General features: G+C 38.7%; 1 protein-coding gene across 2 annotated transcripts in view; it reads left to right on the top strand.

Moving 5' to 3' along the window:
• LOC127419538 (spectrin beta chain, non-erythrocytic 4-like) overlaps positions 1-15373 on the top strand; it is a 38087-nt gene extending 22714 nt beyond the window's left edge. Inside the window, exons 14-20 of one of the 2 annotated variants that reach the window (XM_051661021.1) lie at positions 46-236; positions 1679-2640; positions 3427-3487; positions 4180-4427; positions 9652-9822; positions 10021-10063; positions 10297-15373. In XM_051661021.1, coding sequence (XP_051516981.1) covers positions 46-236; positions 1679-2640; positions 3427-3487; positions 4180-4427; positions 9652-9822; positions 10021-10063; positions 10297-10644 — 2024 coding nt within the window. In that variant the 3' untranslated portion in view covers positions 10645-15373. Of the gene's footprint in view, positions 1-45; positions 237-1678; positions 2641-2766; positions 3488-4179; positions 4428-9651; positions 9823-10020; positions 10064-10296 lie in introns of those variants that run through there. The other variant, XM_051661028.1, reaches the window with a different exon arrangement.
• Positions 15374-17795: the final 2422 nt, after the last annotated feature.

Genomic DNA, 17795 nt, shown 5'->3' with positions numbered 1-17795 from the left:
AATACATTCTCAGACCTAGCCATAGGCTTTTCTTGTGTCCTTCAGCCCAGCAGAGACTTCAGTCTAACCAGCTGGGATTGGTAGAGCAGTCGTGGCACACAGTGAAAGAGCCAATCACTCCAAACACTCGTGAAGTAGGGGGCGGAACTGACGAGGTAGAGGAGTTGATTCGCCGGCATGAAGCATTCCGGAAGGCTGCGGCCACGTGGAAGGACCATTTTAGCTCATTACGACAGGTCACTTTGGAAACAAACACTTATTAATAAATGATATACACTCCCAACCACTTTATTAGGTACACCTACTTATTCATGTGATTATCTAATCAGCCAATTGTGTCGCAGCAATGCAATGAATAAAAAAATGCAGATACGGGTCAGGTGCTTCAGTTAATTTTCACATCAACCATCAGAATGGGGAAAAATGTGATCTTAGTGATTTCAACCGTGGCATGATTATTGGTGCCAGATGGGCTGTTTTCTTTTTTTTTTTTTTGAGTATTTCTGTATCTGCTCATCTTCTGGGATTTTCACACACAACAGTCTCTAGAGTTTACTCAGAATGTTGCCAAAAACAAATAGCATCCAGTTCTGCGGACAGAAATGCCTTGTTGATGAGAGAGGTCAACAGAGAATGGCCAGACTCGTTCGAGCTGACAGAAAGGCTACGGTAACTCAGATAATCCCTCTGTACAATTGTAGTGAGCAGAATAGCATCTCAGAATGCACAAAATGTCAAACTTTGAGGCGAATGGACTACAACAGCAGAAGACCACATCTGGTTCCACTTCTATTTTCCCCATTCTGATGGTTGATGTGAACATTAACTAATCCCTACATGATTTAATACATTGCACTGCTGCCACATGATTGGCTGATTAGATAATTGCATGTATAAGTAGGTGTAAATGTAGACCAAATAAAGTGGTCAGTGAGTGTCCATTACCAGCCAAAAGTTTGGACACACCTACATACCTACTCCATGCCTATTCTTTACGATTGCTATTTTCCACATTATAGAATTATAGTAAAGTCATCAAATATAAAATCACATAAATGGAAGTAGGGGAATTATAACCAAATAAATAAAAAAATAAAGCAAAACAATCTTATATTTTATCATCTTCAAAGTAAACTACAGAAAGTAGATATTACTCAAAGTAGATACCTTCCTGCCCAGATTACAGCTCTGTACTCTGGGCATTTTCTCAAACAAAATTATGAAGTATCCCCTTGGTATGCTTTTTTTGGGCTTATTGCCACAATTTTATTGACTTGGACCAGACTTGAACCCAGGTCTTCCATAACCACAACATCTTTATATAGTAGAGCACTTGCACTGACCACAAGACCACTGCTTCAACCACCTGAGATGCTTTTTAAACAGGATTGAAGGAGTTTCCATGTGCACTGGGCACTTGTTAGCTACTTTTCCATCAGCATCCATTTAAACTTATCCATTTAAAAAAAATACATTACAGTTTAGTTTAGACATTTCATTGACATCTCATTGTTGTCTTTAAAACTAATTTAAGCATAAGCCTTCACGAGAAACATTTTAGTAAAGTGTGTACAAACTTTTTACGGGTAGTGTAAATCTAAGAACTAAATACCAGCCTAGATATTTTGCATTCTTTTTTTATCTGAATCTTTTCTTTTTCCTATCTTCTAACGTGCAGGCAGAAAAGATGAAGGAGGAACAGAACAAGCCTACTACTTCCTCTCTCCTCAGCAGACAGATGTTCCCTCTCTCATGTCTTGTGCCCAGCTCCTCCTCCTCTTCTTCATCCTCCTCTCTCTTCCGTAACCCTCTTCAAGACTCAATTCTGGAGTCCAAGCACGGCCCAGACCTCAAACACTCCACAGAACATACAGTGGTACACACACTCACTCAGCGGCTTGGGTCCACCCTGAACCCCTACACACCAGTCATGAATGGCTCTTCCTACCAGGGGCTGAACCAATCGGCAACAGTAATGGGAGAGGGTTTTTCCTACCATGGGCTAAAACAACAGGGAGTTTCAGGGTTGGATCATTCCAACTATCAGGGGTTAAACCAACAAGTTGGTGTCTTGGGGGTAAATAGCTCAAGCTACACTGGATTAAACCAACAGGGTGTTTTAGGAGAAAACAGCTCCAGCTACCACAGCCTGAACCATTTAGGTGCTGTGGCCGTGGTAGAGCCCAAACTGGGATATGCTTGGCAGCACCTGAAAGCTGACTGCCTGCAGCCCAAAATCAACCACATTCACAATGCTGTTCCACCTTTACTGGAGGCACACCGAGCTCAACTTGCCAGTGGCATAGCAAATGTGCCAGCTCCTCCTATGGGCATGGACCCCTCCCTGGAGATGATCCACAGCCGTTTACAGAGAGACCCCCGAGGGAGCCGCTCAGACCCACAGATGGATCATCTGCGGCGGGAGAGAGAGTACCGGCTTGGCCGTCAGACTTCCAGTGAGCAGGAGATCCAGGCGAGACTTAATGAGCTCCCGCTTATCGTTAGGCAGGAGCGTTACCGCAGAAGAATGGAGAGACAGTCATCCAGTGAGCAGGAGGGCAGCGGAAAACATAGAGTACAAAAACATGACTCTAGTGATGCAGAGTCTGGGAGAGAACCGTCTGACAAGAGACCATCTGGGTGAGTGTTTGTGTACAGAGGCCCCAAAAAGCATTTGGACACTTCATTTACTCACCCTTATGCCATCCCAGATGTGTATGACTTTCTTTTTTTAGAAGAATATCTGAGCTCTGTTGGTCCTTACAGTGCAAGTGAATGGTGACCAGACCTTCGAAGCTAACAGAAAATCACATAAAGGCAGCATAAAAGTAACCCATAAGACACCAGTGGTTAAATCCATACTGTATCTTCAGAAGCAATATAGTAGGTGTGGGTGAGAAACAGATCAATATTTAAGTCCTTTTTTTACTATAAATCTTCACTTTCATATTCTTTCACATTTTGAAAGTGAAAGTGGAGATTTTTATTTTAATAGTTCTCAATTTTGGGTGAACTATCCCTTTAAGCCACATTTAAGCCACAAGTGGCATTTATTTTATATAAAGATAGCACAAGCACACTTTTTTAACAAAATGTTTAAAAAGATGTTTATTTGGTTTTAAATAAGAAAACAATAGATACACTGTTCAAAATTGAAGACAAAATTATTTTGACACTTTTTGGTTGCCAATCTGAGGGGAACATGTCAGTAGTTAATGTAATGATCTACACCTGTGGTTACTATACTAGAGTAACTTGAGGAGATCTATGTTTAAAAGGAACTGCAAAAATGTGAAGTTAGTTCTGTGAAAAGGTCATAAATCATTTGCAGATGCTACTTATTTTGATATTTTGTTATCTAATGCAATGAAATTCATTAATGTTTATGGGTATCTGACTTAGTTGGCTTTTTCGTCTTTTTCTCAGGGAGAAGCGTTCCACTATGGCTGAGATTGTTGAACAAGCACAAGAGAAAGAAGCTTGCCAAGTATGTGTCCATCTGTATTGGTTTTCCTTTTTGCCATAGCTCTTTATCATCTCAAGCGATATATTCCCTTCTATATTAATGTATCTACACAATTAAATAAAATGTTGTTTCTTGTTGTCTCTTTTGTTCTTCAGTCAGAGACATGCAGGCCAAATAGATAACTGCAGTGTATTTTCTGAGAAGCATTCCAAACACAGCCAATTAAAAAAATGATTGTTTTTCCGCCATTTGCCTGTCATCCCAAAAGAATCACAGTACACTTGCAGTATGTATAGTTCCCCTGAAGTATCCTGGGGTTCAGTGTCTTGATCAAGGGTACAGTGGTGATTGAGAAGTGATCATGAGTCACCTTATGTCCTCAATAGCTTGCAACTGATCCCCAAACATGTTTTCAGCAGTTCAGACCCTTAAGTATCTTTATATGTTTAACTGGTCAGGTAAGATTGTTCTTATTTAGAATTTGCAAATAAAAGTGTAGTTGCAGTGTGTAGTATGTTTTAATAGAAATGAAAAAAACTTGAATCCTCTTAATGTCCACCACTCCGTCAGCCTGGGGTATGGATTTGTATGTACCATTTATTTCCATACACACCCATTCAGTATGTTTTTATAGGTGATTTCTTTTGTGTATGTTGCTTAGCTTATATTAAATGATTCTGTCTCAGTCATGCACCAAGGATCTCTTTTTTCAGGCAAGGGGAGAGGTGTACCGGCCACCCAGTAGTCTCTCTGCACCAGTGAGTCGTCTGGATCGACCCCGGGCTCGTGATCGCCCCAAACCAAGACGAAGACCTCGTCCAAAAGAACCTGAGGAGCCACGGAGGTCTCGTTCTGCACCTGCCCAGAGTGTCACACCACAACCTCCTACACACACCGTCCAACATGAGGGCTTCCTCTACCGCAAACATGAAGAGGAGGGGAAAGAGAGGAGCCCAAACAGGTGTTGTGTTTCTTACTACATTTACATTTATGTATTTGGCAGACACTTTTGTCCAAAGTGACTTACAGTGCACTTATTACAGGGACAATCTGCAACCTGGAGTTGTTAAGTGACACAACCTTCTTCTTAGCAGTTCTGTGCTTTAGCCCACCACCACTACCCACTAATGACTGATTGCAACATTCTGACATCATGTGTTACTAACTTATTCCATAGCTACTGCTGCAAATACACTAATTATACACTACATACATATTGCAAGCTACTTGGAATAGTATACAACACAGTATGCAACCATAAATTATTTAAATCATAGACCTTATTCACGCTAGAGCCATCTTTGATTTTTAATGGGAATGACAACGAGGCTGTAAGGGATAGACTTACCATCTCTTCACTGGCATGAATGGGATAAAGCTGTATAAAGCTCCTAGATCACATCTGATTTTCCACAGCTCATACTGTCTGGGGTTCTTTATATACTGAATATTCTTTGACAGATATTTTATCAATGTTTTGTCTGCGGAACGATCCAAAAACTCTTTAAACAGGCTATGTCTGTCCCTCACAGTTTTGTTGTCATTCCCATTAAAAATCAAAGATGGCGCTGCTGTGAACAAGGTCTCATGATAATTTTCTCACTTATTAGTAAACTCTGAATGAAGCAAATTTTGGTGAATGAAGACTTTAACATACTGAAAATTTAATTAATTACTAGAGCTGTAAGAATGAACATGTTAACGCATGCGATTAATTAAAGTTTAACGCGTTCATTTTTCTTAATCGCGATTAACGCATTTACCATTAGTGCAGCATAAATACTTGTGTGAAGGATGGAACCTTTGTAATGTGTCCACCCGGAGTCATTACACTGACGTTACTGACATTATTAATGACACCTGTGGCCGTTAAGTGAACTGCAACCAGCTACATGTTGCTCGTGCACACACTCCATAGGGATGTGAGCGAGCATCGACCAAAACAATGATGTAAGGTACAAAGAGACTGAACGAGATTCACCGGCATCATACTGACAGATGAGGTAGCATAAATAAAATTACATAGTTATGATTGTTTTACTACAAACTTTGAGACTAAACTAAAACTACATATCAGCTAACATAGCATACTGATACACACATACAGCTACACACTTCCGAACTATACCAGACAGTTTACTGTTGCACTGCACTGTTATGTTGCACTATTGTATGTTTTGTATGTCATGTGTTGTACTACGATCAAGAAACCAGCGTATTTGCTTAAATTTATCCTGTGTACCTGACTTTTAGTATAAAGAGAAGATCGTTGAAATTATTTGAAAGTTACGAAGCAAGGTAGCTTGCGATTCGTCAGTGTTAGAAGGCAAGATCAAGTTAGCTAAAATTACACAGATCAATCCTTATGGCACTATATTTCACATGCTTTCAATTATGTAAGCTCACCTGTCCAATAAGAAGAACGCCAATTCAGGGTTGGTTTTAATCCCCAAAACCAAATGAAGGTCCCTCCAGGAATCAAATGCCCTGCTGATGTTCACTCTAGTTTTCGCTCGACCACAATCACGTTCCTGCTTAGCCAGATGGGATTCAGTAGATAAATGTTTTTTTTTTTTTTGGCTTACTCTGAGTTTGTGTAGGAGTCGGTGTTGTGCTGGGAGCCGGCCATTTGCTGGATTCCATCTCTAAGATAACATTACCTAGTGTTGCAATTTGTTGTCGCTGTTGAATAGCGTAAGAGAAGCACTGAGGCAAGGCTCTCGGGAGCGCATATAAATGTCGGCAAAACCGACCTGCTCCCTTTGCATGAAAATCAGTCTACAGGCTTTAATAGGCAACCTAGGAAGTCCGGGAAGGGCTAACTTTTATAAGTTGCGTTACAAGCCGTTCACACATTGGGAAAAAAAAAAAAAAAAAAAGGTGAATATTACATGAAAATTGTTACATACTTCACCTTTAATGTTACTTGAATTGGTGATATTTTAGTGTATTGTCTTTATATTGTGGAAGGCTTTGTTTGGAAAATGTTATTGTAGCATTATATTGCTACATTTTGTTTTGTTTTGTTTTTTAAGATGGAAATCAATTAATTTTGACAAGAAAAGTATATATAGTGTCAAATTTCAGCACTTTTAAAATCTGCAATTAATTGTGATTAACTACAAAAAAGTATGCAATTAATTGCCATTAAAATGTTCAATCGACTGACAGCACTATTAATTACATAATATGCTTATCAATTAATTGTATTATTTGCATGTATCAATATTTGCAGAAATATTAAAGACCCCTTTTGGTTGCCAAACTTAGTGGAGCATGTCCATAGTTCATTTAATGAACTACAGCTGTGGTTACTATACTAGAGTAACTTCAGGGGAACTCCTCTGGGACCAATGTTTAAAATAAATAGCAAAAATGCTGAGAAAATTTAGTTTGTTCTGTAAAAGCTGGAGATAGAGATTACATTTCAGTAAACAGATTACATTACTAATGATAATTTGCTCACCATGTAGTAATCTATAGATAAGAGGCCATTACGTACTGAAAATATGCATACTAGGGCTTAATTTTTATCAAATTAATTACATGATATGCCAATTAATTACTTGAATTAATAATATATATTGATATTTGCAGAAATAGCCCCCTGAAAAAGATGATTCAATACATAAATCAAAATTATAAATGTACTGTATGTAATACATATAAAAATTCAGATAATTGAAAGATACTACATTATTGTGGCAGTCGAGTAAAGCATTCATTAGACTATACAAATGTGGATTTACAGTGCCTTGCAAAAGTATTCAGACCCCTGACCAATTCTCTCACATTACCAAATTATAAATGGTACACTGAAATTTCATTCTGATTGATATTTTATTTTAAAACACTGAAACTCAAAATCAATTATTGTAAGGTGACATTTTTTTTGTTGGGAAATATTTTTATGAAAAATAAAAAACTGAAATATCTTGCTTAAGTATTCAACCCCCACACATTAATATTTGGTCGAGCCACCTTTTGCTGCAATAACTGCTTTAAGTCTTTTGGGGTACATATGTACCAGCTTTGCACACAGTGACGAAGTGATTTTGGCCCATTCTTCCCAGTAGATTTGGTCCAGGTTGTTCAGGTTGGTTGGGTGACGCTTGTGGACTGCAATTTTCAAATAGTGCCACAGATTCTCAATAGGATTGAGATCAGGACTTTGACTGAGCCACTGTAGGACATTTATCTTTTTGTTCTTGAGCCACTCCAATGTTGCTTTGGCCTTGTGATTGGGATCATTGTCATGCTGAAATGTGAATTTCCTCCCAAGCTTCAGTTTTTAGCAGACCGAAGCAGGTTCTCTTGCAGTATTTCCCTATATTTTGCTCCATCCATTCTTCCTTCAGTTATAACAAGATGCCCAGTCCCTGCTGATGAGAAGCATCCCCACAGCATGATGCTGCCACCACCATACTTCACTGTAGGGATGGTGTGTCTTGAGGCATAGGATGTGTTAGGTTTGCGCCGCACATAGCGCTTTGAGTTTTGGCCAAAAAGCTCTATCTTGGTCTCATCTGACCACAAAACCTTCTCCCACATCGCAGCTGGGTCACTCACATGCTTTCTGGCAAACTCCAGACATGCTTTCAGATGGTACTTTTTGAGTAAAGGCTTCTTTCTTGCCACCCTCCCATACAGGCCTGCGTTAGGCAGTGCTCTTGATATGGTTGAATGGTGCACCATTACTCCACTCCCAGCCACAGAACTCTGTAGCTCCTTCAATGTGATTGTTGGCCTCTCTGTGGCTTCTCTCACAAGTCTCCTTTTTGTTTGAGCACTGAGTTTTGAGGGATGGCCTTTTCTTGGCAGTGCAGCTTCCACTTCCTGATTATTGATCCAAACATTTGGACAGGGGTTAATAATTATAATAATTGTATTTATTTATCACACATTTGCACATATACAGTGAAATTATTTTTTTCACATATCCCAGCTAAGCTGGGGTCAGAGTGCAGAGTCAGCGTGTTACGGCACCCCTGGAGCAGATAGGGTCAAGGGCCCAACAGTGGCATCTTGAACCCCCGAGCTTCTGATCAGTAACCCAGAGCCTTAACCGCTGAGCCACCACTGCCCCTTTTTTCGCATATCCCAGCCAAGCTGGGGTCAGAGCGCAGGGTCAGCCATGATACGGCGCCCCTGGAGCAGATGGGGTCAAGGGCCTTGCTCAAGGGCCCAACGGTGGCATCGTGGCGGTGTTGGGGCTTGAATCCCTGACCATCTAGTCAGTAACCCAGAGCCTTAACCGCCAAGCCACCACTGCCCCCTGGGTTGAATACTTATGCAAGCAAGTTATTTCAGTTTTTTATTATTTTTTTTTAAATATTTCCCAACATAAAACCAATATCACCTAGCAATAATTGATTTTGTGTTCCAGTGTTTTAAAATAAAATATCAAACAGAATGAAATTTCATTGCACCATTTGTAATTCAGTAATATGAGATAATTGGTCAGGGGTCTGAATACATTTGCAAGGCACTGTATAAGTCAATACATTGTTTGTTTTATTTCAACCTAATTGAATATACAGTATAACTTATAACAGGCCTGGCCTACTGTCTACAGCAATCCTTTTTATAATTGAGTTTGTCCAAAGAAGACAGGGCTGTTTTCACAGGACACTTTTGGAGTGTCTCACTGGTTTACAACGTCTCTAGCTATAAATGCTGCGTTTTTACAAGGCTGTTTGAAGTTAAATGCAGTTTGAAACTTTGAAAAACACATCTCAGGACCCCTGCATTCTGTTGTCCTCTGTCCAGCTGTTTTTCAACAGCTGACAGTTTGTTGCTTGTACAGCTGGAGCTGCAATCACTGCCCTCTGCTGACTGCTAAAAACATGAAGGTGTCACTTGAAACTTGAATTGCTCAATTGGTAGGAAAATTCCTCATTACTGAACGTTCAAGGGGCATGATTAATTGCGCTAATTCATTCAACGTATTGCTTTAGATATAATTAATCGCACTGAATTAATGCATGAAATCAACAGCCTAAATGCATACTATAATGTCTAGTATGTATACTGTATACTGAGTTTCATTCCAACGTAATATGAATTGTCAATGATATAACCACATATATATTTATGTGGTTGGCTATATTTGTAATGCTCAGTGCTTATAGCAATACTAAACGCCTCCATTACTCATTAAATTACGCCTTTTGCACCTCTTTTAGTAAATCGTGGGTTAATCTGTTCTGCGTGCTCAAACAAGGAGAGATTGGTTTCTACAAGGATGCGCGACACAAAACCACACCCTACAATGATGAGCCTCTTCTCAACCTTGCCATCTGCACCTTTGACACTACCAATGGATACAAAAAGAAGAAGAATGTATTCATTCTCAGGTAATGCAAAGTGTGATTTTTAATAACTGCCCCACCCTAGATCCCTTCTTGTCTACACAAAACAATGACAAACAACCATGCAGAAAGTAGATTTCTTTTTAGTAAACATCCCATCAAAACCATAGGGAAAGGAAAGCTTTCATTCCTGTCTCACACTTTTTTTCATGCTGTTTTTCTGATTTGATTCATTTTTATCAGGAACTCTGCTGAAGGGGACTACATCTTCCTGGCTAAGGATGAGGTAAGTTAGACAGTTGTGAGGCCTGCTGTGAAAAAGATGGCAGTAGAATAAGCAGATTCTTCCATTATTTTCATTGACAGACAGAACAAATGTTTCTTATATTCAGCCAATATGTTAACATTATATGGTAGTTATATTATGTAACAAAATATAGGATTTCGACATAATATATAGCAATAGTATATAGTTACAGCCATATTAACAGAAGTGTGTCTGTTTGTTATTTCTCATAGGAGGATCTAAAGGGTTGGGTCAACAATATTAATGCTAGCCTAAAAGAGATCGATGAAATTGCCAAGTGGGAAAAAGCCACAAATTCCTCCACAGACCCTGACAAATCAGAGCGCAAGGAGCGCTCAGAAGGGGCGGAGCCATTCGAGGGAGCTGAGAGATCAGAGAGGTCAGAGAAGTCTGAGCGTTCAGACCGATCAGATAAAATAGAGGCATCGGACAAAAGCTCAGAAAAGAGGGACATATCTGAGAAAGAGAGGGGAGAGAGAGGCGAACGAGGGGAGAGAGAGAGGAGGGAAAAAGGAGACCGGGGTTCCAGGTGTTCCAGCACTTCGGGAACAAGCAAATGACTCATCTCTCGTTTATTTACCCATTCATCCATCCTAGCCATCTTTCTAGAGAGAACTGTTGCTCTGTTTGTCCTGACAGCCTGATTTTTGGACAGACATAATTGATTATGTCCTGTGAAATATTTGTTGATGTGTGTGTGTGTGCCAATGTGTTGGAAGTCTATGTAAGAATATGTTGACAGTATATGAAAGTATTCCAGCATCAGAGGGCCTGTTGGGTTGCTCAGCTTGATTCTTACAGAAAAGGCACTTTAGACTATCGAGGATGACTATAGCCCTTAATATTTTAGAAGCATTTTCTTGAAGCAATATACTGTATGTTATAACGGATACTGCTTGTTCCAGCTGTTCTGCTCCTCCAAGCGTGTGCGAGAAAGAGAAAGTGATAGTGTTTTCCGAGAGATAAATTGGTGGTGCAGTAGTTAATTATGTTTCTCCTGACCGACATCCTTACACACCCCAACTCAGACATCGCCTGTGTTCAGAATAGTATATAAACATACTACTCATAATATTGCAGCTGTAAACAGTATGTATACTCTGTATAGTATGCAGATTTTCTGTATGCATAGAATACCCAGATGACCTACTACATTTGCCAAAATGTACAAAAGAGCATACTATAAGGAATACTGTAGCCCACAATCAGTGTTCAAATTGTCACAGAGCACTTGTGGGTTCCCCTTAAAACCCACTCCTCTGCACTGTACTACATTAATAAAATATACTAATGTACTATGTACATTAAAGGGATAGTTCACCCAAAAATGAAAATTCTCCCATTATTTACTCACCTTCCTGCCATTCCAGATGTGTAAGACTTTCTTTCTTCTGCAGAACACAAACAAAGATTTTTAAAATAATATCTCAGCTCTGTTGCTCCACACAATGCAAGTGAATGGTGGCCAGAACTTTGAAGGTCTTGAAGAACATACAGGCAGCATAAAAGTAATCCATATGACTCCAGTGTTTTAATCCATATCTTCAGAAGTGATATGATAGGCGTGTGTGAGAAACAGATAAATATTTAAGTCCTTTTTTACTATGAATGCTCCTCCCTGCCCAGTAGGTGACAGTATGCAAAAAGAATGTGAATCGCCAAAAACAAAAGAAGAATGTAAAAATTAAAATGGAGATATATATAGTAAAAAAAGGTCTTAAATATTTATCTCTTTCTCACCCACACCTATCACATCGCTTCTGAATATGTGGAAACACTGGAATCATATGGATTGCTTTTATGCTGTCTTTTTCACTTTATGAATCTTCATAGTTCTGACCACCTTTCACTTGCACTGTATTGACCTACAGAGTGGAGATATTTTCAAAAAATCTTTGTGTTCAGCAGAAGAAAGAAAGTTAAACATATCTGGGATGGCAGTTAATGTAAATGAAGAGTAAATGATGAAATATTTTCATTTTTGGGTGAACTATCCCTTTAAAGATGATGGTATTGAGGTGAGGGAGAAAAGAGTTCAGGGCTGCAGAAAAAATGCTGGTTGATGCAAAAACAGAGGACTATATAACCCGTTCCATATAAAATTTGTCATTTTGATAGAGCCTCATTCAAATGTAAATTCCTTCACAAAAGAGCATGTGTTCAAACTTGGGTGTGTTTAGAATTTTCAGATGAAAAAACTTTGATTACTTATGAAAACTGGGACAGATAATGGACAATGTCACATTGAGTTTTATGTTTGTAGTGTTCTAGTTTCAATGAAACACCAGGGCGTTATGGGGGCTCCCTTAACACATATGGGGGGTCCAGGACCCTCCTCCCCAGCCCCCCCCCCCTTAATTTGAACACTGCCCACAATCCAATGTGCCCAACAACACTGTCTGTTTCCATGTGATGAATGAACCATAATTACAACTGCGATTTTTAACATCTCTATTTTGATTCTTCATTTGATTGGACTGCCAAAAGTCAGGCCATTTCCCCCCCACTCCAAAAAAATAAAACAACGAGAAATGAAAAATATCCATATTTATTTCTAAAATAAGTAGTATTAAGCTAATATTCCATTCCGAACATAGTCGTTTACACATGCATACACACACACACACACACAGTGCATTATGATTAAATGTTACCTGCGGCCATTCTCCCACCTGAGGCTATACACGTCTTCCATCTGCTGCTTATAATAATGGTTTTAATCATGTGAGATGCTTCACAGAGCTGAAGTAAGCGTCATTCAGTCCAAACTACGCTCTAAAAGCGCCATGATGAAGATTTTTAATCACAATCCATTAATATAATGTTTTATGATTGTCTGGCAGTGTATGTGTGTGTGTGTGTGTGTGTGTGTGTGTGTGTGTGTGTGTGTGTGTGTGTGTGTGTGAGAATGAGTACAGCTCCATTCAGAAGAGGCTCAAATGTATTATGTATAATCTTATTGATCATATTTATGAAGATATTGCGATACAAATTTACAGTGCAAGGTTCTCTTTATTCTTTCCTAAACTGAGAAGTATGATCAGCCACCCCATAGGTGTACAAATATGCTGCTTTTTATCATCTGTGGCCCTTACATCATCCTTTGATTGTAAAACGATTAGTACACATAAACTAGGGTGTCTGTGACATTGTCATGCTAAGAAAAAGATTGTGTGTGTGTATATATATATATATATATATATATATATATATATATATATATATATATATTTGTTTATATACTAGTAAATGAAAGTTACTTCTATGAGTTACAACGACTAATAAAAAAGAAATAAAGAAATGACAGCTGTTGCGATTACTAGGACAAGGATGACAATTTTCCCCCAAACTAGTTATTTATATATGTACAAGTTTGTTTACAGGGTTATGAAATAAAATATCAAAATAAACAGGAATCGATAAAATAAATACATCCTATTTGTCTGTTTTTTTATTTTTTTTATTTGAACTGATAGTCCTATGGCTTTAAGATGTTAATCGCTTTTTTGAGGACAAGCTTTTCCTCTCTGTCTCCGTTTTCTTTATACAAACTTTCTTCACCGGTCGTTGCCGAGTTCAAACTCTGACTGGCCCCATTGTCTATGCACAGCAAATGTCAGCATCATATTCAAACTAAGACCCATTTCTAGTATTGAACCTTGTGGAGTCCTTAGCAAACATTGGGGATCATATTCATAATGCCACCTAGCCCAACACTGTGTGTACAAACCTCCGCTTGAAAAAACAACAACTTTAGGACTCGTCTAATGGATTGTGGTTTATATTGATAGAGAATCTGTGTAAGAGTGACGTTATGCCACAAGTACAGATTTCCAATGAGTTCCCCTCATGGGATGCTCTTATCAATTGAGGACTTGTCCATGTCCTTCAGAGGCTGATCCAGGTTCAGGAGATTTAGCAGCATTCATACACACAATTTCCTACTGTCACATGACACAAAATAGAAACACAAACATAATCCCTCAGCCAATCACCCAACAGAAAACACACGCCCTCGTATGCCCCAAATCACTCCTTTTCTCACATCAGTCCTGTTCCAGCCTAGTTAGGACTTTAGGGTGAGCTAGACCTAGTATGGAGTCAAATTCATATCAAATTAGAAAAAGTGTATGACATGCTTTGATCATAATTCCATAAAAACAGCAGAAAATTAGATATTTTATGACCATTGTTTCTTATAATTTTGACTAAGAATGAATGTATGTTTGTTAACACTGTTTTATTCTCTGTCTCATCTCTGCTGATGCAACCCTGACAACACATTTCCAAAAAGATGATTTGGACTCTTTTTCTTATCCATCAATTGTTTATCTGCCAGTAAAAAAGCACAATTTCACCCAAAACAAAGCAACGAGTATTAGAAATGGCACTGGACGCTGAGTCCTAAACCATGATCCCTGCGTTTCTAAAAGCAGGTCAGTGTTGCGAAGGCTGTGCGGCACTTTATTTCCTCTGTGAGCAGCTTTTCTTTGAACTCCTCACCTGAACTTATTTTTACCCAGAAATTTTTACCGACGTAGTCACTAGATGAACTCCATATTTGTCTGATTTTTAGACCCCGTTAGTCAGTTTTCTTTGTTAAACCTTGCATTATTTCATTAGCTGTGCCGCTTGTCATCTTCCCAAATTGACCTCACAAGCAAATATTTATTTATTTATGAAAGAAGGTAAAAAGCCCTAAAATAATGGAGAATGTGGTTTTCCCTCCTTTATCCGATCAAGTCAGTTGTTTCACACAAACTAAAGCAAAACACTATCCAGTTGCATGAAAGAGAATATAGAGGTGATTTCTATGCAACAGCTGTGCATGTTTATCAAAAGGGTTTCAACCTTCAGCAAAGCACTGGGTTTGGGTCATGATGATGATGATGGAGAAATGAGTGAGCAGATCACTTGTATAGCTAAAATGAGACATTAAATCATTATGTACTGATATCTGCACTTATTCATAAATACAGGTTGTATATATCAGTGTGCTTTGGAGTCTTCATTTTGGTGACTGTGTTTGCATCTGCAGGTGTGGTTCAATTCTGCCACTACCCAGATAGCACACGTACATTTCTAAAATGTCTGTTTAAGAATGTTTCATCTGGAAAGCATCACACTCTAATTAACATCTGCTAAACATCTTATAAAGATCAGATTTACAAATATTCTAAATAATAAACATCTGCTGAATGTCTTATTGACATCCGAGGGGAAGCGTTTTATAGACGTATTGCAAATGAGCAAACAACCTAAAAAAATGTAAACTCACACACATCATATTGACGTCTGGGTGATGTACGTGTGCTGTCAGGCTATAATGTTTATTCATCTTTTAAAGTTGTATTGTGTTTTAACAATTAGTAGTGATAATATTATCTACCAAAAGACACTTCATAAATATAGCTTTTATTTCTGACCTCATAGTTTGTGTTTCTGAGAAACAGAATTTTAGATGCTTAATTGTTCATTTGTTAAAGACTACAAGTGAGAACAGATTTGCGTAGATTATCTGTGTAATCTATCTGTCTGCTGCTAACAATTACCAGAAAGATTTAGTATAAGGTAACACATATCCAATTACAGAAACATAAACATGTATACAAACCACAGGCAATCTAACACAAGTATAGTGTTGGACCATTGTAAGATCCTGTACAGAAGATTCTTGAACTTTCAGTATACCAGGATACAGGACAGATTATAAAACAGCTATAACTAAGCTTCTTCTGTGGTAGAAAAAGAACATTTTAGAAACTTTCAGTAAAAGATATGGGCTGGTTCGTCATTTGCCACACCACAGCAGTGATGTGATGGAAAAGAACATATTAAAAATCACTGTGTCTAAAAAAAATATTCAATTGTACTGTATATTCATCCAAAGACTGTTTAGCCCTAGACAAAGCACTTGTATCCATCGCCCTCCCCCCGTCATCTACTGTTGATCTGAAATCAGATCACAAGTGATGTGAGTAGAACAATTGATTTTTATGTCTTTTATTTGTTTTATTTGTTCACTGCTCAATATACAATTTCATTTATCACACCAAAGACCTATATCTTTCCTAAACATTGCTGTGGTAATATTTCAATTAAATATACAGTAAGAACAAATAAATTATATTTCCCTCTGTTTACATCTTTGCCTTTGTAATTTAAGGCATTGTACTAAAACAGAAGAGAAGAGCTGAGCATTAGTTTGAAAATTGATTTACAGTCAGGAGATTTGTTCAACAGTAGGATGGTGTGAGTTGAAATCTGTAGATTTCGACATCTAAACACTTTTGACTAAGATTTTTGACTACAATTTTTATTTTATTTTTCAAAGGCATTCCTTTAAAACTGATAATTCACTTGTGGCTGGTAGCCAATATAACATGTAATCATGCAACTTGTTTGTAAATGTATGTCAGTAAATTCAACTTCAAGCACACATGCAGAATCAGAATCAGAATCAGCTTTATTGCCAAGTTTGCTTACACATACAAGGAATTTGTTTTGGTGACAGGAGCTTCCAGTGTACAACAATACAAAAACAATACAAAAACAGCAGCAAGACATAGATAATAATAAAAAATAAAAAATAATTACACACATACATACAGTACATACACACATACACATGGGTAGTACAAATCTAATACAATCTGTTATGTACAGTGTAAATACAAATCTGTTATGTACAGTGCAAATGTTTTTTTGTTTTTTTTCAGAGGAATGAAATGGCAGAAGAGGTTGGATAAATATATGAAGAATAAACTGTGTATTGCACATAGATATTGCTCAATGGGGCAATTTAACTGTTCATGAGATAGATAGCCTGAGGCAAAACTGTTCCTGTGCCTAACGGTTCTGGTGCTCAGAGCTCTGAAGCGTCGGCCAGAAGGCAACAGTTCAAAAAGGTAGTGGGCAGGGTGAGTGGGGTCCAGAGTGATTTTTCCAGCCTTTTTCCTCACTCTGGAAGTGTATAGTTCTTGAAGGGGGGGCAGGGGACAACCAATAATCCTCTCAGCAGTCTGAACTGTCCTTTGTAGTCTTCTGATGTCTGATTTCGTAGCTGAACCAAACCAGACAGTTATTGAAATGCAGAGGACAGACTCAATGACTGCTGAGTAGAACTGTATCAGCAGCGCCTATGGCAGGTTGAATTTCCTCAGCTGGTGAAGGAAGTACAACCTCTGCTGGGCCTTTTTCACAATGGAGTCAATGTGGGTCTCCCACTTCAGGTCCTGTGAGATGGTAGTGCCCAGGAGCCTGAATGACTCCACTGCTGCCACAGTGCTGTTTAGAATGGTGAGGGGGTCAGTGTTGGGGTGTTCCTCCTAAAGTCCACAATCATCTCCATCGTTTTGAGCATGTTCAGCTCAAGGTTGTTTTGACTGCACCAGACAGACAGCTGTTTAACCTCCCTTCTGTATGCAGACTCATCGTCATCTCGGATGAGGCCGATGACAGTGGTGTCATCTGCAAACTTCAGGAGCTTGACAGAGGGGTCCTTGGCTATGCAGTCATTGGTGTAGAGGGAGAAGAGTAGTGGGGAGAGCACACATCCCTGGGGGGCACCAGTGCTGATTGTACAGGTGCTGGAAGTGAGTTTCCCCTGTCTCACAAGCTGCTGCCTGTCTGTCAGAAGCTGGTGATCCACTGACAGACAGACATGGGAACAGAGAGTTGGTGTAATTTATTCCGGAGAATAGCTGGGATG

Source organism: Myxocyprinus asiaticus, chromosome 3 (assembly GCF_019703515.2).
Source record: "Myxocyprinus asiaticus isolate MX2 ecotype Aquarium Trade chromosome 3, UBuf_Myxa_2, whole genome shotgun sequence".
NCBI lineage: Eukaryota > Metazoa > Chordata > Actinopteri > Cypriniformes > Catostomidae > Myxocyprinus > Myxocyprinus asiaticus.
Note: the sequence above shows the minus strand (reverse complement) of the source record. Positions and strands in the feature narration are given on the sequence as shown.